General features: G+C 43.5%; 1 protein-coding gene across 3 annotated transcripts; it reads right to left on the bottom strand.

The window, feature by feature from the left end:
* Positions 1–243: 243 nt before the first annotated feature.
* On the bottom strand, positions 244–23981 carry LOC310776196 (transmembrane protease serine 4-like). 3 transcript variants are annotated; one of them, XM_083636382.1, is made up of 13 exons: positions 23772–23981; positions 11862–11916; positions 7568–7711; positions 7132–7284; positions 6831–6957; positions 6106–6225; positions 5387–5430; positions 4056–4218; positions 3788–3954; positions 3296–3391; positions 3041–3183; positions 2695–2847; positions 244–1981 (listed from the first exon to the last, which is right to left on the bottom strand). In XM_083636382.1, exons 3-13 carry the CDS (start codon positions 7677–7679, stop codon positions 1970–1972), a joined length of 1290 nt encoding a protein of 429 aa, XP_083492508.1. In that variant the 5' UTR covers positions 7680–7711; positions 11862–11916; positions 23772–23981; the 3' UTR covers positions 244–1969. The 3 variants fall into 3 exon arrangements, with proteins under 3 accessions (XP_083492508.1, XP_083492507.1, XP_083492509.1); XM_083636381.1 differs by lacking the exon at positions 23772–23981 and adding an exon at positions 18906–19264; XM_083636383.1 differs by lacking the exon at positions 23772–23981 and adding an exon at positions 18910–19264.
* Between the last annotated feature and the right edge of the window lie 1472 nt (positions 23982–25453).

Here is a 25453-nt window from a genome sequence, read left to right as displayed (position 1 = left end):
CCAAATGACGGATTTCAGGACATTTGTCCTGGTAAATGGCTACATCTCCATCTGAACAACAGCTGTTCATTTTAACCACTGGAGGGCGAAGTGAGCCAGGTTTTGTCAGATAAACAACATGGCACCACTATTTCATATTGACCAGCCAATAAACACAGGAGTTCATTGACTCAATGGCAGTAAACATTATAGCTACAGCAGCCTACAGAGCAAGTCATTCAGATGTATGTGACATAATCACCTTTTTGTACAAAGTCAAATAAGAATCCAGTAGATTTATTATAATCTGTACATCTTATTTACAAGCATAGAAAACATCAGCAACAAATGTATACAATCAAACATGATCAGCCACCCTGGTATATGCAGGTCTACAAAGAAATGTTAGTTAAGTGAAGCAAAATGCAAATCACTTAAAACTTTTAATTGCCAATTTGTATTTAATTTGTGTAGCTTTGTACAGACCGAGAGAATAAGTAAACTTTAGAGGACAGGTTCGTCTATTATTTCACTTTGCCTAAGAAGTGAAAGAATCACATTTCACCACCGAGAGAACCATGACTTTGAAAATGAGGAAATAAATATTGACGGTTCTTTGCCTGAGTGCACACTTAATAAACAATAGTTCCTGTTGTTCACATTAACATTTGAATAAATTACAGTAGTAATATTCTCTGCAGCAGAGACAAACTCTCAGCCAATGACCACTGCGGTTAATAGCCTGGTCTTGGTATTCTGAAGGCACACTGGACATCTTTGTACTTTGAAACTTAAGTCTGCCTTTATCCAGCACATGGTAAGACTAACTCACTAAGCATCTGCACATAATGTCAAGTAATGCTGACTGACTCCCCGCTTAAAGTGCTCATGCAAATCAATGTGTGCTACTGAAGGATGCCATCTGTGCTGTAAAAGGTGCAGCCAAACATCTGATCACCTGAATCAGATTAATTCACGTTCAAGCCCTGGACTTTGCCTTGGTTCAAAGATTGTTAGTATGGCACATGTTTACCCCCACCTTTCACATTTCCAAACAGCGTCCGTCCAGAGAACACTGTTGACCTACCATAACAAGTACACAGTCCATCTTATAAATTAGAATAGCGTTTACAATATGATTTTGAAACCTCACCATCCGACATTCCACACCTATAAATCCTAGTCAAGTATGGCTCAGATCTGCTGGCCCTGCCAGCTCCAATGTATCAACAGTGTTAATAGTTGATTAATACAATTAGAACGGCTATGTATTATTAAGTATTATTAATATGTTTTAAGCACTGCCAGTGATCAAATATACTGGTTTTATTTGACAATAGAGGCACATAAAAAAGCGACCATTGTGGGGTCCAGGCACACTTGGAAAGGACAGACAGACTTTGTGACAACTGCACATGCTGTCAGTTTGCTATGGCTAATTTCATGTTGGCCGGGAACTCTGTCACGTTTGTCATTTCATTGCAGTCACATTGTTAAAGTTAATAGCCAAACGTTCTAATTGGAAAATATGTCCCCCTTTTTCTTGATGGTTTATGACTTCAGAAAGGACAAGCCTGGAATTGAAACCCACAATTTTCCACATGAGAGGCTGATGCTTCTGCTGGTGTGGTTTCACTGAGGAGAAACTAAGTCTTGTGATGGACAGTGTCAGACTGCTACATGAAGAACTTGTTCCCTGAGATACTGCACACTGCAGAAATGGCACAAAATCAACACCTGAAACAAACTCTAATTACATTATTTGTGTTTGTGAGTGTGAGTGTGTGTGTGTGTGTGTCTGCGTGCGTGCGCATGCAGAGTTCATGCATTATGATTGTGTTGAGAGTTAGCCTGTGTTGCTGCTGAGAAGCATTTTCAGGTTCACACTTGGAGGTCCCTTTCCTGTTCTTCTGACAGCCTTCCATGTTGAAGCAAGTCGGTCATGATGTCCAGACTGCATTCTTGTGGCTGCTTGTCAGGAGGAAGAACCTCAGGAGTGTTTCTGGGGGGATGAAATTAAATAATCAGTGACATCATGGGCGGGTATTGTTTTGACCGTGTGTGTGTGTGCGCGTGCGTGCGTGCGCAATCACGAAAATTTACAGGTGTGTAGTTGACATCAAAATGACCTATCCCCCCCTAACTTTACGCCCCTGGCCCACCTGTGATCCCATCGCAAGATGGTCTCTACTAGTTTTGTTTTGTTTGTCTCAAATCAACAAAATGTCTCATTTACCAAATTGTATTTCATCAAATACAATTGATTCAAATGGTTACAACACGTGTGGTGTCACCTTTCCATCCCCTGGAGCAAACTGAGTGCGCGGGGGGTGGACAGAGAGGTGTTTTAAGCTCCCCTCCTGTAATGGTTCTAATGGGGGGCCCTTAAGCCCCTGCAGAACCACAGCCAAATCCCACCAAGACACCAGGGTCTCTTATGATACAGATCCCACCAAGACACCAGGGTCTCTTATGATACAGATCCCACCAAGACACCAGGGTCTCTTATGATACAGACATAAAAGCGTGCACCAGATCATTCTGGCCAACGGTTTGCCCCTCCAAAACCCAAATGGCCAGCCGATAAGGCTGCCAGGAATGTAACTGTAATCTTGATTACATTTTTCTTTATGTAACTAAGGGATTACAGTTACCTTTTTTGTATCCTGAATCTGAGTGATTACAGTAACCATCAATTACTTCCCATATGTATACCTCGATGACTGTATGTATCCAGTTTTGCAGCTCCTCCACATTGCAGTAGACACCTGGCTTTCTCTCCCGGCCACAGCCGACGCCCCAGCTCACAACTCCCACCAGGTGCCAGCGAAAGGAGGACAGAAACACCAGAGGACCACCACTGTCTCCCTGCACAAGAGGAGAAGAGCATGTACTGCAGGCCTATGATAAATATGTACTGTATACACATTGCTTTGTTTTCAGTGTCAACAGTATTAGAGTAGGTGCACCATAACAAGCAAATATATACTATTTAAACATCATTCATGTTATATTATGGTATTTAAGTCAAATACTCTCATGTTGATTTTGCAGTCGTTACCTGGCAGGCGTCCACGTTGCCCTCCAGGTAGCCAGCACAGAGCATCCTGGACGTTACGGCAGCACCATAGACTCTGGGGCTGGAACACTGAGCAGAGTCTATCAGAGGGATGGAGGCCTTCTGAAGGGACGGAGATATCTTACCTGATGGGAGAACAGAGGTACTAGTCTGTTAGACTTGAGTGATAGGGTCAGCCTCAAAGACATGAGGTTTAGATGATGATGCTGAGAGGTGGGGTGTGTGTTTGTTTCTCACCCTTTTCCTCCAGATATCCCCAGCCAGTCACCACCATAAAGGCTCCAGCACTGAGCCCCAAGGCTTTAGGAGGCAGACAAACTGGCTTGCGACTGTCTGGAACACCGGGACAGAAAAGTAACGATAAAATACATCATTTTATGGTTGTGTATGTGTGTATTGTTTTTCCTCTTTTTGCTACAATTTTGACTCATAGTCACAAGAAATGATGACACTGGCAAATCATTTTCTGGCAGATCAATGACATAACTTCATCAACATAAACTGTGCTCTTGCTGTTTGATACAATGGCCTTTAGAGGGCAGCAGACTGCACAGAGTAGCCTATATTTGATATCCCTGTTTGTCCTTGATGTGTATGGTACAAGTTATCTATCAGTCTACCAGTTTTTAATTGTATTAAGCATGGTGTTAGGTGCTATCATGACATAGGATCAGTGTTTTCTATCAATGTATTAGGGTTAATGAATTTATTCAACTTTAATTTCCTCACCTCCCACACTGATAGGGCTGCTCAGTCTCATCATAGCTATGTCATAGTCGTTTCGTGCTGCATTGTAGTCCCCATTCAAGATGACCCTGTCCACATAGGCTCCTCCCAGTGTGCCCATGTAGGTCCTGCCTGACACCACTCTCCAGTGATTCAGCTCCTTCTTACTACTGCGGGGGGTGAATGACAAGTAGGAAGTGTGTCATTTTTTCTGTGTCAGATTGAAGTTAAATTTCATGTGAAATAGCACAGATAGAAAAGCTATACTGACCCAGAAAAGCAGTGGGCAGCAGTGACCACCCAGCGTGTTGACACCAGAGACCCTCCACAAGTGTGTTGTCCGTTCTGCTGCAGGCTCACCTGCCACGGCCAGTCCTCGATGACGGCCTTCGTACCGCCCACAATACGCTCCTGAGAGCCCACCGGCCCGCAGTCTAACAAATGAGATCACAAAATATTATCCAGCACCCATTGCATTAGCCTTATTTACAGAGGGAAACCTCTTGTTTCCCCTGCACAGACAATAAACATGGATTTATCAATTGTTGAAATAATAATTATGTAATCAGTGGAGGTTATTTTAAGCCAACTGTTTCCGCCTTGCTGTGAAGGAACTAACTTTGTTTCACTGCTTCTTGTGGGCATGTATAGGCTCGTCAAACTGTCTCGGTAACATTAACGTGTCTGAACATGACAATCTGTTTTGACCCTGCTCAACCTTCTTTGTTGTTACTTCCTTATAAGTAAATGGCAACACTTTAGGTTACAGCCTAATTACTCTGCAGTTTGGTGTAACCTTTTGTACTAATGGTGTACAGTACAGTAGTGCCAATACATACAGGTACAGGTGGGCATGGTGTAAAGTTATGGATTAATGCGGGCTGTAATCTAAAGCACAGTACATTCACCCTTTGTATAAGTGTATAATAATTTAATAATGTATAATAAGGTCATTTTGAAGTAAAATCACATCCGAATTGTTAAGTGCAAATAGTGGCATATGTACCCAGTAGTTAAATAATGAGTCCTCCAGTTCCCCCAAACCTCCAGATTATTCAGTCTATCCAGGATTCTTTTAATTTTTTTTGAAAATGCTTTATTTTGCAGCAGCTTTTCTCAAAAATGGCAATGTAATTTGTAAAGTGTTATGTGATTGTTTACTGTCAAATTGCAGGCACTGGCAAAAGTTACAAGTTGAATAACCTGTTTTGCCGTTTTTGCTGAGAAATCATGGGAAATTAAAACAATTGCAAGCTTGCAATATTGTGGAGATTGGTTGAGTTTGCATGACTTGTTACGATCGCAAAATCGCAATGGGCGACTGATTATTGCTCAGTAGGTCGTACATACGCTGTAATAATAGAATAGTTCGCCGGTAGTTAAAACATAACCACAGTATAAGTTCTTTGTAAGTTCCCGAATTGTTACCCCCTTATTCCATAAGCATAACATCACATCTTGTTTCCCTGTACCTACAGTACACCGTTAGTACAAAAGATTACACTCTACTGTATGTGGCGGGCTGTAATCTAAAACGTTACCAAGTAAGTACAGGTATATCATTCGGATGTGGTTTCTTTCTTCCCTAAAGGCAGGACTCACCTGAACAGGCCAAGGAGATCACAGATCCTGATTTGCATATTTTGCTGTAGGGGGGAAAAGTACATTCATCAAACGTTTGGAAATACACACGACCACATACAGTATCTACACAATTAACCAAACACCGGCAGTTAAAATACACACCCCGTGACCCAAATATTGACTTAATGTTACTGAGGTAACCCCTTTGTGAGTCCTGTTTTTGTTTGAATAACGTACCAGTCTAACTTGTTCTTTGACACGATGGAAGGAGCGACAGAAGGAACAAAGACTGGAATTTTCTGTCTCTTAGAAATTTAAACCACAATTTATTTATTGATATCTCATATTATATACATGTGATAAGGAGAACAAGTCTTAAAACCTGAGAGAAAGAGAATAAAAATGACAGATTTGTCCAGCAGATGTTATTTGAAAGACAGTAAAAGGTAGGAAAACAAGCATGAATTCGCAATAGCTGCGACCACGTACACCCATGCACCCACACATTCATGCATTCTCACACATGCACCACACTGCAAAATGTAATTTGCCCCCCCAACCACCCCCCCTTAGCTAATTGAAGACAAACACACACCTTTACACACACACACACACTTGCCCTCCATGCAAAATTTAAGCCTCCTAGGATGAAAACTGTGGCCACCAAAGGGTGGGGACATATTTATGGACCAAGTATTTGTTTCCCTTTCTGATGACACAAGTCTTGCCTCTCTTACCGGTCAATGGTAGCTTGATGTATGGGTGTGGTCTTAGGTCCAGGCCTGATGGCTGTGAACGGCCCCATCTTCAGGGAAGATATTAAGGTCTTCACTGGCACAGTGCTGCTATGAGGTTTACTGTGTGACAGAGGAGGAGAAGATGTTAGACTTGATTGCAGGTCATTTGTCTGAGAATGAATGGAACAGATTTACAGCCCAGTTTACTTGAGGTACTGCTTATTATCAGCTCTAGTGCTGATGGCATCTACTAATTCCAGGAGTCTGTGTGTCTGTGTGTCCTTCGCAGATCTCGATAACCGTTCGCCTGATCAACTTCACGCTTGGCGGCTGTGTTGGGGACCTGAGGACGTGCAGTGTCGGATTTGGTGTAATATAGATGTTTACTAAACACAGAAACCGTGATCAGGTGAGCCCTGGGGGGAATAGGGGAACAAGCTGTGTGTGTGTGTGTGTGTGTGTGTGTATGGGAGGGGGGGGGGGGTATTTCCATAGACCTGCATTTGTTTGGGTGGTTTTGTGTGTTTGGGCTGTTTTTCGACACTCTTTGGGCTGGAAACCATTCGCTGTATCTGGCAACACTGGGGCCCAGTCTTCAGCTACACTGTGGGGACCCATGGAGCGTGGGGCGAACGGGCACTGCACTGGTTAGTTGCAATTGTTGTGATGGATTGTGATCACCCATAGTCACCTCTAAGCTACATCCCTGGTGGGTGTGAACTCACTATGTGTATCCCAGTTGTTGGCACGTTGCCTGTGTGCGCTGCTCGGTCCAGTCCTCACTACACACACTCCTCCATCCCGAGCCTGGACTGTACACCTGCAGGACACTCCGCTCTGATATTAGACGCACTGCAAGAGGACATGGAGGGAGAGAAAGACAAGAGGGCTCAGTTTTGAAGCGTTTCAGAGACATTGAAAGAGAGAGGGAGAGGGAGAGAGAGACAAGGAGAGAGAGAGAGAGAGACACACACACACACACACACACGCACAAAGAGAGAGAGAGACATTGTGTGTTTTCTTTACCTGGGAATGTAGTGTTGACCTTGAAGTTGGACACACAAGTGATTTCATCCTCTCCTCCAGCACAGTCTTCTTTGCCATCACAGGCTTTATCGAGCGAGATGAACTTCACTGATCTCTTGCAGAAGAAGTACTTTGAGTCAATCAACTGGTAGACTGAGGAGCAAAGGGATGTCACAGTAGAGAAGGGCACACGAGTCAAGTTATAAAGGCAGACATTTTGCTTGACACTGAATAATTGGGTGATTTGTTACATAGTGATATGAGGAGGCTGAATCCAAGTACTTAAAATGTTCTATACTTTACTACTAGGAAAAACGTGTTTCTCTAAAAGCTAAGTACTAAGGGTTCGACTCGGATTATCAAAGAGTGGCATGTTTGGCACGACACACCGAGGTTTATGTGTCTATATTGTATGCCAGTCAAAATGGTGACTCACTGAAATATGCAGCGGTAGCCAGTATGCCCAGCAACACGATAACTGTTAGGACAGTCAGCAAGACTCTCTTCCTCTTAGACGCCTTCTCCTTCTGGGTCTGAGGAGCCTTCATGGGCTTTCTGTGGCGCCCCGGCCGTGGCACCACTGGCAGAGAGAGGGAGAGGGGGAGGAGTCAGGCAGGACGAGGGGGTGGGGAGAGGGGGCGGAGTCAGGCAGGAAGAGGGGGCGGGGAGAGGGGAGGAGTCAGGGAGCAGAAAGAATAGAAAGAGATACACACAGGAGTCAGAATCACTTTTATTGCCACAGTATGCAAGATTACATACGAGGAATTTGTCTTAGTGTCATTATGTAGCATAGCGGTCATATTAATATTCAGAGATAAAAGGAAATAGGAAAAACAACAAAAAGACAATCACAACATTGCAAGGGCAGTCCAATATATACACTATATACCCAGTGGAGGAGTGTTCGGTAGGCATTAAATATGAATTTACATTGAATTTACATGAATTTACAGTCCAAGTTAAATAGGCATTGAGTTAAATATGAGTTACAGTCTAAGCGGTGCACGATGTAGTTAGCGAGAGTAATCGAACGGTGTAAAGTTCTGGTAGAAGAAGCAGCTGTACTACTGGGGGGGGGGGGGGGGGGGGGAGAAAGATAGCCTAGGTAAACCCAGCCACCACGTGACCTGCTCTCTCAGTTCCCAGTCACTAGCGTCTAGACTCCGGGCCATTCACAACGATTTCTGGGGCGATTGAAAGACCCGCGCAGACCCGCAGCCACCCCGCAGCCAATGAGTGACGGCGTGACTGCCAACATCAGTCCTGCCGTGATCGGCCAATCAGAGAGTGCGTCTTTGTCAATGACGTGTAACAGCTGCAGCGGCTTAGCACTACCTAGCCGTTAGCATTTGGCCTCTCTAAAGCATAGCTCCCGAGCTAGCTACTAGCTGGCTAGCTATATGGCTATGCAACTACGTGAGGAAATTCAAGTGAAAACAGCTGTTGAGGTTGAGGTCTGTTGATCAAAATAACACCTAGCGTTATCGAAATCGGATTTTAGCGGACCATACAAGCCAGGGCTTCAGAGCTGATCACCTGGACACATTTTATGGCGAAATTATCTGATAAACTTGTCTGTGCTGCTCTGTGGTGATCAGCTAATGTCTTCATAGCATTGTGATTATGATTTAATGCATTATGGAAGATAAACGCTGGTTTAACATAATTAAAATAATTCCCTACCAAACATGTAAAGTGACGCTTCTGGGCAGTAGACCATTTGGGCATAACATTATGTAATGTGACATGAGATCACCACATTTCAATAAATATAACGTTTTTGCACATTTGAATGCTGCTGGTCGTTTGTTTAATGCTGTATATATTGGATATTTAAAGCTGATACACTTTACACAATCAAATCTAACTTATTCACAGCAATACACAGTCCAGTAGTACAGTGGGCTAATTGTTTGAATTATATCGAAATATATTTGCATGGTGTAGCATGTAATGCAGATAATGTAGCTAGATACTCTGACACAGAAAGGCAGACAAGCTAGCAGCAGGGATCTTGTCACACTGATTCCAGATAAACTCCTCTGTCTAGCCAGCTATACAATATTGATCAAAATAACACCTATATCGAAATCGGATTTTAGCGGACCATACAAGCCGGGGGGGCTTCAGAGCTGATCACCTGGACACATTTTACGGCTAAATTATCTGATAAACTTGTCTGTGCAGCTCTGTGGTGATCAGCTAATGTCTTCGCATTGTGATTATGATTTAATGCATTATGGAAGATAAACGCTGGAAGGCTGGGTAGCATTAGCTGACGTCATCCAGGCTACAGTAACATTAGGCTTTATAAGCATTCATTGATTGAAGCAGAGTGCTGGTCGGTTAAGTTTCTCTGTAGTCATGTCCTCCTCTGCTCCAATCTTCGTTCGTAGTTTCTTCTGTCTCTCGTCCAGCAGCTGCAGATGTCATCATTATCCACGTTATTGATTATTATTTATAAAAAAAATCTCGTGTAAATATTTTGTGAACGCACCAATAGTTAGAGAAGGAAACCTCTCTTTGCATTTTATTTTTTAATAAAAGTAGGCTACTTGTGATATCTCACGTGGTCGATCATCATTGCAAATTTATGTGAACAGCTAGGTTTAATGACAAATATGGAATATCACCCAAGGAAATACCACGGTTTAATGCCAACAGATAAACCATACAGATTTGTTGTAATTGTGAACACATAAGGGAGCAAAGACATGGTTTTCAAGCACAAACACAATGTACAACTTTTATTCAAAGACAGGATTGAAAAATATAGGTCACTTGTAGGCCTATTCACTTCAGTAATGTCAGGTCTCAGTCGCATTCACGCTAACCTCTTAACTTCTAGCTAGGTCAAACACACCTTAACGTTATGAGTGTGGCCGTTTTGGATTAACATTAAGTCCACGATCAAGTCTAGCATTTCGGTATATTCCTACCTCTTAACATCTAGCTAGCTAGGTTGGATCTGGAATATGATATCGGCTTGATACATTTGATTGTAGCTACTCATACAGCCGTGTGGAGCTTATCTAGCTAGGTTGCATCTGGAATATGATATCAAGCCAGTAATGTAGCTAGCTAGCGTTAAATAGGTTTATCTGTAACCACGCTGAAATGTGAGGGCATTAACGTTAATATTTCTAGCTAGGTCAAACACACCTTAACGTTATGAGTGTGGCCGTTTTGGATTAACATTAAGTCCACGATCAAGTCTAGCATTTCGGTATATTCCTACCTCTTAACATCTAGCTAGCTAGGTTGGATCTGGAATATGATATCGGCTTGATACATTTGATTGTAGCTACTCATACAGCCGTGTGGAGCTTATCTAGCTAGGTTGCATCTGGAATATGATATCAAGCCAGTAATGTAGCTAGCTAGCGTTAAATAGGTTTATCTGTAACCACGCTGAAATGTGAGGGCATTAACGTTAATATTTCTAGCTAGGTCAAACACACCTTAACGTTATGAGTGTGGCCGTTTTGGATTCACATTAAGTCCACGATCAAGTCTAGCATTTCGGTATATTCCTACCTCTTAACATCTAGCTAGCTAGGTTGGATCTGGAATATGATATCAAGGCTTGATACATTTGATTGTAGCTACTCATACAGCCGTGTGGAGCTTATCTAGCTAGGTTGCATCTGGAATATGATATCAAGCCAGTAATGTCAGGTCTCAGTCGCATTCACGCTAACCTCTTAACGTCTAGCTATAGCTAGGTTACATCTGGATTATGTATAATATACAGTATAATACTACGCTCACTACGTCATGACATTCACATTAACGCCTCCAAAAATCTACTGTAGCTAGCTAGCGTTAAATAGGTTTATCTGTAACCACGCTGAAATGTGAGGGCATTAACGTTAATATTTCAATTAGGTCAAACACACCTTACCGTTATGACTGCGGCCGTTTTTGATTAACATTAGCGTTAAGTCCATGATCAAATCTAGCATTTCGGTATATTCAGTGTGTGTGTGTGAAAAGGATGTTAGCATGCTAGCATTATTAGCACAGAATGTATACAGTCCATGGTACAACGTTAGGCCTTCAAGTCCTGAGGCGAACAGCACTGGAGGATGAAGTCTGCAGTCTGGCATTCAGTGTCCAGCATAACAAGCACGCCTGTTTCCTCATCAGGTTGGCAGCAGCTGTATAGATGATGACTGTTCTTCACAGCCACAAATATCTCTCCAGATCTGCGGCCATCTGCAGCAGGGATCGAGGTTTGGGTCCGTGTAGTCCTGTTCCTCTTTCATTCCCTGACCACCGTCACGCGATGTTCTCTCTTCTTGTAGCTGGTTGTAACCATTTGCGTGCTAGCAGTACTGAAATGAAAAGTGTTAGCTCGCTTGCTAACAACAAAGGTCGCAGAGCGATGACGCCATCTGCTGCACTGCGCATGTGCTCTGTGCACAAAGCTGGTTGGATGACGGTTGCGTAATGGAGCGGTCTATCGGGGGGGGCCAACAACCGCATGAAATCGTTTAGCACAGGCGGGGGACCAGACCATAGTGACTGAGAACAGGTCTGAGAGCAGGTCACGTGGGGGATGGGTTTACCCAGGCTAGGAGAAAGATAGTGAGGGTTGGAAAAATGACTTAAGAGGGGGGGGGGGGGAAAGAGAAGTGTCTTCTGAATGTGAAAGTTCTCGGTATCTAACGAAAATACATTTCCAAGTATTATGTGATATTGCAACAGCAGCACAAGTTGTCACTCACCTTGTTGCCTAGGATTCAATGGTCTGGCGCTTTCTTCAGGCAGGTGGGTGAGCGCCTGAAGAGAAAAAGACCAGGGCCCATAAGACAAGGTAATGGAGCATAGGTATCAAAACGAGTGTGTGTGTGTGTAGCTTGAGAGAAAATATAGGAGTGTGTATGATTGTCAGTGTGATTTGACAATGCATGCATTCTACAGACTGCAGTAGCCTACATACAGTAGCCTACCCAAGCCACATTTAAAACCGGTGTATAATACAGTGGATAGGCAGGATGTACTCTTCATTCACAGTAGGATTATGGATCACACACACATGGAATATCGTGTCACACTACTGTATATATAAGCTGTCACGTCACACCCTCAGGCATGTAGGGTGAGGTCGGTGTAGCAGAGGCTATTCTTTTGGGACCCAGTGAATCTACTGTAATGTCAGAGTGCATCTTCCATTCAAATGCAATGGATATGTGAGGATTAGGACGCATTGTTCTTGCCGGGCGCCGAGGCGGGTGGTGTAGTGAGTATAGGAGAGACCACCCTACAACTGCAGGAGCCAAGCCCCCACACACCTCTGTGTCTGAAACGTCCTCGAGCGAGATGCTGAGTGTAGCCGAGCGTGCTCTGTGACTTCCCTGTAGCGAGATGCTGAGTGTAGCTGAGCGTGCTCTGTGACTTCCCTGTAGCGGGATGCTGAGTGTAGCCGAGCGTGCTCTGTGACTTCCCTGTAGCGAGATGCTGAGTGTAGCCGAGCGTGCTCTGTGACTTCCCTGTAGCAGGGTGGGAAGTGAAACCAATACAAAGAAATCCCTACGGGGATCAGTCAACATTCGCATCAGTAATGCTGTGAGGCCTTTAAAGACTTTATATTCCCTTGTTGAGTGGAAATCCCACAGGTCCCACAGAACAATAGCTAACATAGTAACAACTATGAAACAATTAATCCGGTGATAGCTCAACAACGAATGTATGTGTGTTACCACAACTTGAACAATTTAAATGGTTCAATCTTAAACCATTTTAAAAAGGGGTTTTGAAGGGTTTTCATGGGTCATTTATGCTGTTGCACTTTCACTGTATGTATGTATGTACCGTATGTGTGTATACATATACAGTATACATATGTATATATACATATATATACATATATATACATACATATACATATATATACATATATATATATATATATATATATACGGTATATATATATATACTGTACATACATACTGTAGCGAACCGGGGTTTGGCGTGCAATAGAAGTGTCTCGATTGCAGCTAGGAACTGATGTGTGGGAGTGTTACCGGGGGGGAACACTATGCTTGGGGGAAACTTCCTGTTAGACAGAGCATGCGTGAAGGAGTCTCTATGAACAGCCTAAGGAGGAAGCAGCTAGCTAGCTATGGGCGTAGCAACCGCCAAAGAGTTGTAAGATAATAACTGTCAATAAAGAACCCTGTACCAACAAGAAGCCTCATGATTCTATAAATACCAGGAACACTACAATACATTCAGTATACTGCATATATACACATATACATATATATATACACACATATACATATATATATACAGTTTATAAAATAACCTCTCAACCACTACTAAATTGTTGCTGTACAAAAAGATATCAGGTGCACTTCCATTCACTGATGGCAAATGGAGAGAGCTTCCAGCTACCAGCTGCTGTGTCTTTGTCCTGTTCTCACAGCTTTAGCTTCATTGTTTGGGATACTAACATAATGTAGGTTATGTCTTTTAACCAGAGTTATATGACCACCATCGGAGCCCCCTGGTGGCTCGTTGCCTTAGACCAGTGGTTCCCAAAGTGGGGTTCGGGAGACACCACTGGGTGGGTCGTGAGATTTCCAGTTTTCCAGAAGTTCTTCATCTGCCTGGCGATGCGGGTGACGTGATGCATCTCAGCCACGGAGAGGGAGGATTCGCCTGTCGTGACAGTGGACAGGGACACTCCGAGTAGACCCATGTTGTTGAGGAGGCCAGCCGCTTGGATATTCAGTTAATCTATACTGTATATATTTAATATTCCACTGCTTCCTTAGCCCTGGTGCTTTGTGGGGCACACTTCCTGGACCCAGACCAGCCGGCGGACCAGGAAAGAATTGAGATGCTAGCGGAGGGCTTGATGTGAGCGGGGGTAGACTTCCCATTGACTTGGTAGAAGTCGATAAACAGGAGCCTTGACGTAAAAGGGGTCTCTCCATCCAGCCTCGACAGCTGACCAGCCTCCATCCAGCGGCGGAGCTTGGAAGACTGCCTGTACACACACAGCCTGTACACTAACCCTAACCCAGCCTCTCAGGGGCGAGGGTAGCAACAGGGGGAGGCCAGATGATCCCGGCGTTGGCCACTGCATCAGCCATCACCACGGGGTATCAGCCATCACCACTGGGTATCAGCCATCACCACGGGGTATCAGCCATCACCACGGGGTATCAGCCATCACCACTGGGTGTCAGCCATCACCACTGGGTATCAGCCATAACCACTGGGTATCAGCCATCACCACGGGGTATCAGCCATCACCACTGGGTATCAGCCATCACCACGGGGTATCAGCCATCACCACGGGGTATCAGCCATCACCACTGGGTATCAGCCATCACCACAGGGTATCAGCCATAACCACAGGGTATCAGCCATCACCACTGGGTATCAGCCATCACCACTGGGTATCAGCCATAACCACAGGGTATCAGCCATCACCACTGGGTATCAGCCATCACCACAGGGTATCAGCCATCACCACGGGGTATCAGCCATCACCACAGGGTATCAGCCATCACCACAGGGTATCAGCCATCACCACGGGGTATCAGCCATCACCACTGGGTATCAGCCATCACCACTGGGTATCAGCCATCACCACTGGGTATCAGCCATCACCACGGGGTATCAGCCATCACCACTGGGTATCAGCCATCACCACTGGGTATCAGCCATCACCACTGGGTATCAGCCATCACCACTGGGTATCAGCCATCACCACTGGGTATCAGCCATCACCACAGGGTATCAGCCATCACCACTGGGTATCAGCCATCACCACGGGGATGTCAGACCTCAGCGTGGGAGTGGCTGGAGCCGGAGATGAGGGCTGCCTCGGACGGAGACAGAGGAGGCCGAGTCATCGGTCTTTATCCAACTAGTTGATGACTAGTCAGGAGTTTCCACAACCAGAGAGTATTTTATTTTCACTTCTGCTGTTCAGTTTTAGATGTATTCCCTTATTTGCATATCACCACCAAGTTCCTTCGGCTGTGCTTTTTCAGTTCAATAAAAAGGGCCAATGGCCGACATACAAGCAAGAGAGCATTTATATAGTGATGTTATCCAAAGCGTGTATGGGAGCAATTTGGGGTTCAGTATCTTGCCCAAGGACACTTGGACATGTGGACTGGAGGAGCCAGGGATCAGACCAGCAACCTCTTTTATCCAAAGCGATTAGTGCTCTTATCTCCTGAGCCACAGTCTTCCCAACATATAAAAGCCCATCACAATATGATGTCAGTGTGATGACTTTAAATGGTTATAAAAGCAATTTGGCAGCTGTATTATTTCCCCCAATTAACTCTTGTCAGTTAAATGCAACAGTAGTATGGGGACTGAGATGGACGAACATTGTAATGTATAGACCAGGGCTTTTCAAAGTCTGAGGCTGTGGGCCTCCCCTCAGACAAAACTCTGAAATAAGGCCCCCCCCCCCCACCCCCCCGCTTAGTTTACTTTCGTTTACTTGATTAGTTTATTAGTTGATCCCATAGATACTCAACAATTGCGCCAAAATGGCCTGATATTGCTGTTTGACATAGTTCAGAGTCAGACCACATCAAATACATAAAACAGGTCTGTCTGAAGGTATTTGTTTGTTTCTGACTCTGGGAAAGTGGGAAAACTAAAATCCCCTAAAATTACTGTATCTCTGAACTATCTCTGTAACCAAATCACACACTTCTATGTGATCTCCTTTTGATAATAAGTAATGTAATAATACATCCCCCCCCCCCCCCCCCCACACACACACACACACACACACACTTTTCGTCACTGAGCCTCCCCTGAAACTGTTTTGGAGCCCTCCTGGGGAGGCCCACCTCCCACTTTGCAAACCTCTCTGGTGTAGAGCATATATTGTGGGAGAGGGGAGCAAAGAATGTGGTGGGCCAGGTTCTCCACTGTTGTTTGGGTGGGAGGTCACCTTGCTATGAATCAGCTGTCAGCAGAGACTGTTGTATATGGAGAAAGTGCCTGAGACCTTCCTTACATAAGCTGAAGCATTTGATGTGGTCAAAGTGCTTGTCATGTCCACTTTCACACAAAGTCTGCTGCTTCAGAGAGCGGGACACCATGTTCCTCTCTACATGTCACGTCCTGTAGTCCGATCTCTCTCTCAAATAAGCTTGCTCTTTCTGTTGAGGCGGTAATGTTTCATTTGTTTGCATGTAATATGAGAGTCGTATATATAACCGTCACATAGTCTTTTCTTTACATACTGTAAAAGCATGTGTGGTGATTGTTCTGAGGTGGTCCCTCTACTCAATTTTCAAGAAAAAAGAAAGAAAATATATTATTATTATTATATAATCAGTCCTCTCTGCATAAATACACAGTTTGATTGTGAGCAGCATGTAAGCACGTACGCACATACGCACAAAACGCACCCACGTGTAAATGTGCAGGAGGAAAGGAGTAATGGAAACCAAAACTCCAGCAGAAACCAGGTCATCGTCGACTTTACAGTATACGAGTTGAATAGGAGAGATGAGAATGTGATTGTGAAATGAATGAGCACGCACAGGAAAAAGTGGGACGTGCATCCGACCTGAAAAACCTGAAAGATGGCTAGATAAGTCATGTTGTTGCTGAGAGTGGACAAAAATATTCCTGTTTAAAAGGTGTTCCGTTTTACCAAGGCGGCCTGCTAGGAAACAAACATTCTCACAACAGGCTCCATGACTAATGCGAGTAATTGACTAAATGAGCTAAAGCAGTGTTTCAACATGTCCAGGTATCACTAGCCATGTGTGAATGAAGGCCTACGTCACGTTGGATTTTATTAATAGTACAACTCTCAATCCCTGAATTGTTTTGTTGATTTTTTGCTAGATTGGGCGCATATGGGCGTCATGCGAGTGCAGCGGTAGATTCCCTGCCTATACAACACGAGGGTCACGGGTTCGAGCCCCCGTGTTACCTCCGGCCTGGTCGGGTGTCCATACAGACACAATTGGCTGTGTCTGCGGGTGGGAAGATGGATTAGGGGTATCATTGTGTCCTGGTCGCTGCACTAGCTCATCTGATCGGTTGGAGTGGCTGTTCTGTGGGAAGGGGAAGTGAGGGGAACTCCTCGCTGTCAGGTGAAAAGAAGCAACTGGTGACTTCACTTGTATCGGAGGAAGCATGTGCTAGACTACAACTCTCTCCACATCAGCAGAGGGGGTGGAGCAACGACCAGGACAGCAGGGGGAATCGGCCAAGTACTGTACAACAATACAGTACTGCAGGGATGACATATTTTTGTAGGCTTACCCAGAAATCGCCGCCATGCTGGTTCGTGAGGGGAAAAGTGGGATTTTAGTGTGGAGATTTTGGTTAAATGCATGAAATAAGGCCTGTGGTTAGCAAAAGTTTATCAAACAGCAAAGTTTGTGTTCAGCAAGGTAAATCTCCACAAACGAGGACCACCTTTATGACTTTTGAAGTGTTTTCTGAAAACGCATTTACGCTTCAAAAATTAAGCATTTAACCGAAATCCCCATACTAAAATCCCATTCACTTTTCCCCTTACGAACCGGAAGTGCTACTTCCGGACTCATTCCTGTGGTACTCTAGTAGGGAGCAAACAGGGGGTAATTAGGCCATAAGGTCCTCATTGGGAATACCTCCAGCCAGCCCCGGCCAGAAAGCAGAACTGGGTGGACCAGCTTGAGCAGATAAAATCCTTGCCACGGTAAATCTTTTGTCCGAACGGGGTGCTCCCCCCTTGCTACCTATCCACTGTGGTTGGATTGAGTTCTTCTCGACCGAGACGCTCACAAAAGCGCTTTTGAGAAAGTGTGTGTGACATATTATTGGATATGCTTTAATCAAAGGCAGAGATCTAGACCAGTGCAGTAGGCCTACATACACGCATGGCATTGTTCACACTGACACACATTCATTCATAGGGACTAGGGATGCACCGATGTGAACATTTTGGCCGATACCGACAACCGATATTAACATTGCTGTTATGGCCGATAACCGATATTTGCCAATGTCGATATGATCTGTATAAAAACACATTTATATGATAATAACATTTTGTACATACTGAAAAACACATGTAAACTATATGAATTTGAAGAAGTAATGCATTTCATTATTTTCAAAACATTTGGAAAAGCCCATAAATCATAGATTGCTCACCTCTCAATGGGAAAACTTTGGCTGATACCGATAACCGATATTAACATTGCAACATCGGACCGATGCCGATATGTTGAAAAATGACTAACAGATGACTAACAGATGACTAACAGATGACTAACATCGGCAATCATACCGATATGATTGCCGATATATCGTGCATCCCTAATAGGGACATCAATACATGAAAGGCAAGTGGCGCACACAGTATTTTACGGAACAAATAAGTACAATCTAGTTCCCTATTTAGACCTAAAGACAAGATAAAATGCAGTCACCATAGACAGCTGGAACTGTTATTACCACACAAATCAAAACATGCGCAATATATGCCGAAAGATACTGTAGGTGCATTTATATGTGTACATCAATATGCCCATACATAGTAGCAGAACAGCATATTACCAACAAGCAAAACCTACATTACTACTACTGCTACATGAACCAGTAGCTACACAGACAACACTAGTAGAGCACAAGCGGAGAGTGTACAGGACATTTCGTATGACTCCTCTTTACTGCATCCCAGGATGAATAATGTTATTCAAATGTTCTGTCAAATGCAAACTCTCTCTCGTCTATTTGGAGTACTTCCCTCTACAATGAGTTCCAGCTCCACTCACCCACATGATGCAGTTGTCCCTTCTTGGTAGACCCAGGCGCACCTCATCAGACACGGGGCTCAGAGACAACGCTGCCCTATCCTCCCTGGAGGTGGGACCTTTCCCTGTCTGTCCTTCCTCTCGAACCCTCCTGCTCCTGCTGTGACTTCTCAAGCTCTAAAACCAGGCCTGTCCCATGATCTCTCTCTCTCTCTCTCTCTCTCTCTCTCTCTCTCTCTCGCTCTCTTTCTTCTCCTCTCTCTCTCCCTCCTTTGTACAGGAGTGTAACTGAATCCGGCCTGGAGGGTGCCTGACTATGAAATCCTGAGGCTGTATTAAGGGCTGCCGGTGTGTAGCGTTGTGGCGACACTCTGCAGATCTTTAGGGACTTGTTTTGAATGACTCAGCCCTGCTGCTGACAAAACAACGTTCAACTATTCCAGGTAACTTGACACTTTGAGCCCTCCCTCCCCGCCCTCCCTCTCTACCTGTGTGCATGCCTTCCTAATTTTTGTCTCTCCTCCTACTCTCCAACTCTTTCAAACGCCCTGGATGTAAACACGCCATCTCTTCCCATATGTCCTCAGTGCCTGCAACTGCCCAGGTGGGCCATCTCGTCAAAAGGGCCTTTCTGTGTGGAGTTTGCATGTTCTCCCCGTGCTGTGCTCCCCCCTGGGGTTTCCTCCAGGTAAGAACCCCCCCCCCCCCCAACTAAAAAAACATGCAAAACAACAACAACAACAACAACACATCGTCTCTTTTTCTCTTCCCCTCTGTCTCTGCCATGCCCACCACTGCTCCCTGCCAGAGCCTCTTTGCCTTTCAAATTTGACCCAAATATCCACCTACTCGTGCACCCAGTCAACAGTACGGGGACACAGACACACACACACGGCACCACAGAAAGTGCAGTAGCTCGCCCCGAGGCTGACTGAGCGCTGTTGTTTTGACATGCTAACGAGTAGTCGGTTGGTATCAGTCTGTCATCTCTGGCGTCGGGGTCGTGACTCATACCCGCGCCATGTAGGATATCAGGAAAGTGACAAATAAGATGATGCGTGCACTTTGCTATGAGAACAGCCAATTTTGTCAAGTTGATTAATTGTAATTAATAGTAATATTAATAATATTTATTTATTATAATGGGCTGGTGGAGTTAATCTGGTGATTTATTTCACAGCACATTCACAGCAATGATCTTGGGGAGGATCTAATTTTTACAGCGTTAAACTTGGTTCAGTCACTCTTTTCATCAGATATATCCAGCGTGGGGAGTGTCGAAATGGGTACGGTGTGCCCACATCCCCTCGAACCCCACAGTGACTTTGGGTCACATATCCTACAAGCCAACGTGCACATTCAGCGGAGGAGTGATGTCATCTGGGACACCATGGCTTGGTGTTGCTCAGAGAGCAGTAGCCGAATGGCATGAAGAAAAGAAGAAGTTAGAGGTTATTGCATTATGATGTTATCATTCAGTAATTATAAGGTTTATGATCAGGTTTTGTTTATGTGTTTAATAGAGTACAAGTGGTAATCGATGTGTTCTAAATGTGTCTGGTGGATACGTTTGAAACTAAGGTTACAGTACAGTAGAAACCCACGCCATCGAAATGACTGGAGTCAAACTGTGTCTCGGTCGGGGATCGCTCTCACTCCGTGGCTGTCTTAGACTGGCTGGCTGGTCCGTGGATTGGTTCGTGGTTCAATCGGAAATGGCATCTGCACGCACAAGGACGTGAAGACCCCGACTGATGATTTCTTTCTGTCTTTTATAATAGATTTTCGCCAAATCATTTCCCTTAACCAATATCCTACCTCACCACTACTTCCTCATTTCCCCCCGACTTGCTTCCGAACAGGACCCTGAACTTACTCAATATCCACCTTGCAGCACCTGTGACCTTCCATAGACACATTTCCACATATCTCCAGACAACCACTGTATTTCTCAAGCATGCATGGATGCGTGCCGGATGCGTGCACATTGCCACACACAGCATGGTGACCCATGGCCCTGTGTTGTGAAACTCATGTTTTAATTCTACTGTACTGTAACCTTAGTTTCAAACGTATCCACCAGACACATTTAGAACACATCGATTACCACTTGTACTCTATTAAACACATAAACAAAACCTGATCATAAACCTTATAATTACTGAATTATAACATCATAATGCAATAACCTCTAACTTCTTCTTTTCTTCATGCCATTCGGCTACTGCTCTCTGAGCAACACCAAGCCATGGTGTCCCAGATAACATCACTCCTCCGCTGAATGTGCACGTTGGCTTGTAGGATATATGACCCAAAGTCACTGTGGGGTTCGAGGGGATGTGGGCGCACCGTACCCATTTCGACAGGAGGTAATGGTGATCCATAGTCTTTTGGGACGACGACAACAAATATGGAGTCTCACGCAATCAATCAATCAATCAATCACCCCCTTATTCCCTGATGAATTAAAGGCCTATTCAATGCCATCACTGCAGTCACTAGGTCAGTGCTTCTCAGTGTTCGGTGGCTGTGAACGTTACGGGAGACCGAGCATAGAAAACAAGTGGAAGTGTGGGAGTGTGATCAAAAGACTGATATGGTTGACTAAACTGAAGAGCCATTGTTTTAAACAGGAGCTGATTGTATTGCCTGAGCTGGACTATTGAAAGCCATGAACCATAACCTCACTCCCAACCTTTCTTCACATGGAGAACGAGGTCAACGGACTCGTCCTAGAATATAGTCTAGCTTTCCTCGTTATGATTGAGGTGGTCAAATGCATGGGATAGATAGATAGATAAGATAGATTTTCCTTTACTGAGAGGATCAATGAGACTGATGATCTAACCCACTTGAAAGCCAGATTGGCATAAGGATACAGTGATAGTGCTGGGCTCCACCCTGGTATAAAATGAAACCTCCTTTTCATCTGCCTCACTGAGTTTAATTAAAGTTAATGTTGCTTCATTAAGAAGTCAATATTTCTTGGTGACAGAAGAAATGGGGATGTAAACTATACTGTATCATATAATGTCACCTGTAAAACATACATTATCTGTTTCTCTATTCCTAATAGTTTACAGCACATTTCCAATAGTTGCGTTTACTAGGGCTGATCTTTTAATCTAAATTTTATCGCAGTCACAATACTGTATGGCCAGGAGGCCCAATATTTGTTAAAGACAAGATGTGTGTCAATACCATTTTAAATTAAATGTTGTCATGCTGGCCTGCACTTCATATACTTAAGATAGCATCTTTGTTTGGTACAGATCCCGGTAGCACTTTACATTACAGCTCAGTAATGACATGGTAATAGCGGGGTAATAATGTGAAATAATTAGGTAATATCATGTAATTCCCAAAGTAATAACCAGGTAATATCTTGGATAGTTTCTGTGTAATAACCATGAATTAGGGCTGAAATGCTAAACTCCCTGTTTCCACTGAATTTTGTATTAATAGTAGATTAAATCAAACATCTAGAGGTGTAGGGATTACCTGGACAAGCCCCCAGAGCTAGCTCTCTTGGGGTTGCGGTTAGCGTGTGTGCTTCATTAAGCGGGAGATCGGTGGATCGAATCCCGCCTCCACGCCTGGGCAAGCCCTTAACATGGGCTGCTGCCAGTAACTGTCAACACAACGCAGCCTACATTTAATCTAAAATGACCATAAAATTAAATGGAAAAAGGGAGTTTAGCATTTTGCAGCCCTGATTCATGGTTATTACACAGAACCTACTATACCACAGCTATTACCTATTACTTTGTAATCACATGATATTACCTAATTATTATCACACTCTCACCCCGCTATTACCATGTCGTTACTCACAATTAGATACTTTTTTCAAAATCATTGAGCCATAACCACTGTAGAGCACATGAATATTACACAATCACAATATTGATCCCAACAGTGCCATGGTTAAACAATGACTAACAGTATGCTTGCACGCACCACAAAAGATGAGAGGAATTAAGAGATTTAATAATGACTGTTTCAGATATCAAATAATCAGAAATATTAAAATACTATATTTATAGTGAGTGTATGTGAGACTATAGAGAATATTCTGTAATCAGTAGGCTACTATTCTACCCAGACAGGTGAAGACAGAATTCCCGGAAAGCACGCAGTCTACATGGATTAAATATTAACAGGGTTGAACAGGTTAATTATTTGCTTATTTGAGTTATTACTATGTTTGAATTTCCCATTGACTTGCAAAATAGTTACATATTCTAATTTTGGGAAAATTTCAATGAAATGCATCTGCAAGTTTTGATCAAGATAACTATTCAAGACAGGGTTTGTGTTTTCGAATAGGATTCAAGGCATTTTAAGACTTTTTCCAGGATCCACAGACACCTATCTAAACCATTTGATTCTAATGTGGGCTTAATTTGTGTTGAACCGGGCAGACTTCAGAGCTTTCCTTAAAGCAATCAGATGTACTGATAAGAAGTGTTTGCTTTGAAGTTGAGTAGCCATTACTCAAACTAATATAAACTAAAATAAAACGAAACATTTTAAAACAATGAGAAGTTAAACTAAACTGAACTGAGCAAACCCACTCTGGAAGCCAAGTACAAATTAATGAAAAATACAAAACTATAATAACATATTTTTTTGATCCAGCACCCAGCCTATTGGTTATTGGGATATGCATGTCTCCCCCTTCCCCCTTCCACTATTTTGCATTGTAACACAACCATGCCATCATCTATCACTACATACTGTACAATACTCTCTTTCACACACATTGTATTGCTGGATAACAGTATTACAAACATCACCTATCAAGGTCCCATGTTTGAACCGTTTCAATTAAAGCAAAGGTGATCACATTTCCACATACGTCCCTCTTCACATACTCGTCCTCACCTGTAAAGTGCTCAGCTGGCACTCCTTGTCAGATGTCGACTGTCAACTGGTCGAGAAAAGTATCTCTTTCTGGTGTCCAGATGACTTTTGGAGATGTTTTCACTCCTTGTGTAGCTGCTGGTCAAGAGCTGGCAACACCCGTAAATGACTGCATGTCCTGGACTCCTGGCAGTGTGTGTGTGTGTGTGTGTCAAACATTCCTCTTCCTCAAAACATCTGCCCCTCTCTCTCCCTCTTCTCCACTCTCACCGCCTCTGTTCTCCTCTCCGAAGAGTTGCTCAACCTCCCCATTGCATTATTTAAACAGGGAACACCCTTCATAGTTCATACAGCCCACCTCTGTCTGCCCTCCACTTCCATAGCTACTCACCTCCCTACACACACACACACACACACACACACACACACACACACACACACACACACTTCCTCAATCTACCATCAAAGCCACTACAAGTCGCCCACACACCCAGTCCACCTCAACAACAAAGCTTTGCCAAGCGCTCTTTTGTCCAGACAGGTGTGTGCATTGTGTAAAACCTGGACAATGTGTGGAGAACAGTGTTGGGGGTAACTCATTACAAAAGTAACATATTACATGTAATATATTACTTTTAGCAGTAACTCAGTAATATAACTTATTACTTATAGTATTTCAGTAATATTATACCAGTTACTTTGTCAAGTAACTCAAGTTACAAATTGAGTTACATTTGATTAAATTAAAGTACATATTTAAAAAAGATACAATCATTTCCTAATCAAACTATGTGTTTTTATGCAAATAACCACTATAGATGACATTAACAAAGGAAAAGAATAACATTTAGAATTTTGGATTGTTTACACTGACTTCAAGGTGGTTGAAATTATTTTTCGGGATGTTCCGGGGCGGCGATGTCATTCTACTGCTGCTGTTGTTTTGGTAAAAGTAATGCAAAAGTAGTGTAATAAGTAACGAGTTACTCTACACAGAAAGTAATATTGTAAAGTAACTTATTGCTTTCAAATGAAAGTAACTAGTAATATGTAGTATATTACATTTTGAAAGTAACTTGCCCAACACTGGTGGAGAAGAGTGCTTCTGAAAAGTAACCGGTTAATAATTAACATCTTCACATTTCATGCTGCCTACACTCTAAAAGAAAGTGGTTCTGTCCCAGTGTAGTGGGACAGAACTGGGACAATGCACGTGTGCGTATACTTTTCAGCATTAACTTTTCAGCATATTTTTTTATGACTACATTTTTATTATTCTGTTCATATTAAATCAGACAAGAGTGTACAAGTTTAGCGTCGCCAGCGAGGGCCCCCGCCGTTGCGGCCGGGGGAACGTTTTGAAATCCCTCCCATTCCTCCCCACTAATATCAGTTGCTTTGCTAAATTAGCCTGCCGGTTAGCAAGCAAGCTTACAACAGCAAATCTGTCTGGCTATCATGGCCATTCATTTTTTTTATGACTACATTTTTATTATTCTGTTCATATTAATCAGACAAGAGTGAACAGGGGGAAAAAATGGTTTGCAAACTGACATGATTCTACTGAGGTAGCCTACGGAATACACTTCCATGACAAAAAGAATGATTGAGGAATAATCCATAACAGAAAGACAGATAAAAGCCAGTGACACGGTCACTCTTCTTTGTTGATGTGTTCATCATGGCCCACCGCTCCTGATTAA

Source organism: Poromitra crassiceps (assembly GCF_964638095.1).
Source record: "Poromitra crassiceps genome assembly, chromosome: 5".
Lineage (NCBI taxonomy): Eukaryota > Metazoa > Chordata > Actinopteri > Beryciformes > Melamphaidae > Poromitra > Poromitra crassiceps.
The sequence above is the reverse complement of the archived record's forward strand: the minus strand, read 5'-3'. Positions and strand labels throughout refer to the sequence as shown.

Coding starts and splice junctions, on each gene's coding strand:
- LOC310776196 (XM_083636381.1), bottom strand. Junction 7,712..11,861: donor ATTGAATCCTAGGCAACAAG/GTGAGTGACAAC, acceptor TCTCTCTGCCAG/TGGTGCCACGGCCGGGGCGC. Junction 3,392..3,787: donor CAGCCCTATCAGTGTGGGAG/GTGAGGAAATTA, acceptor CCGGTGTTCCAG/ACAGTCGCAAGCCAGTTTGT.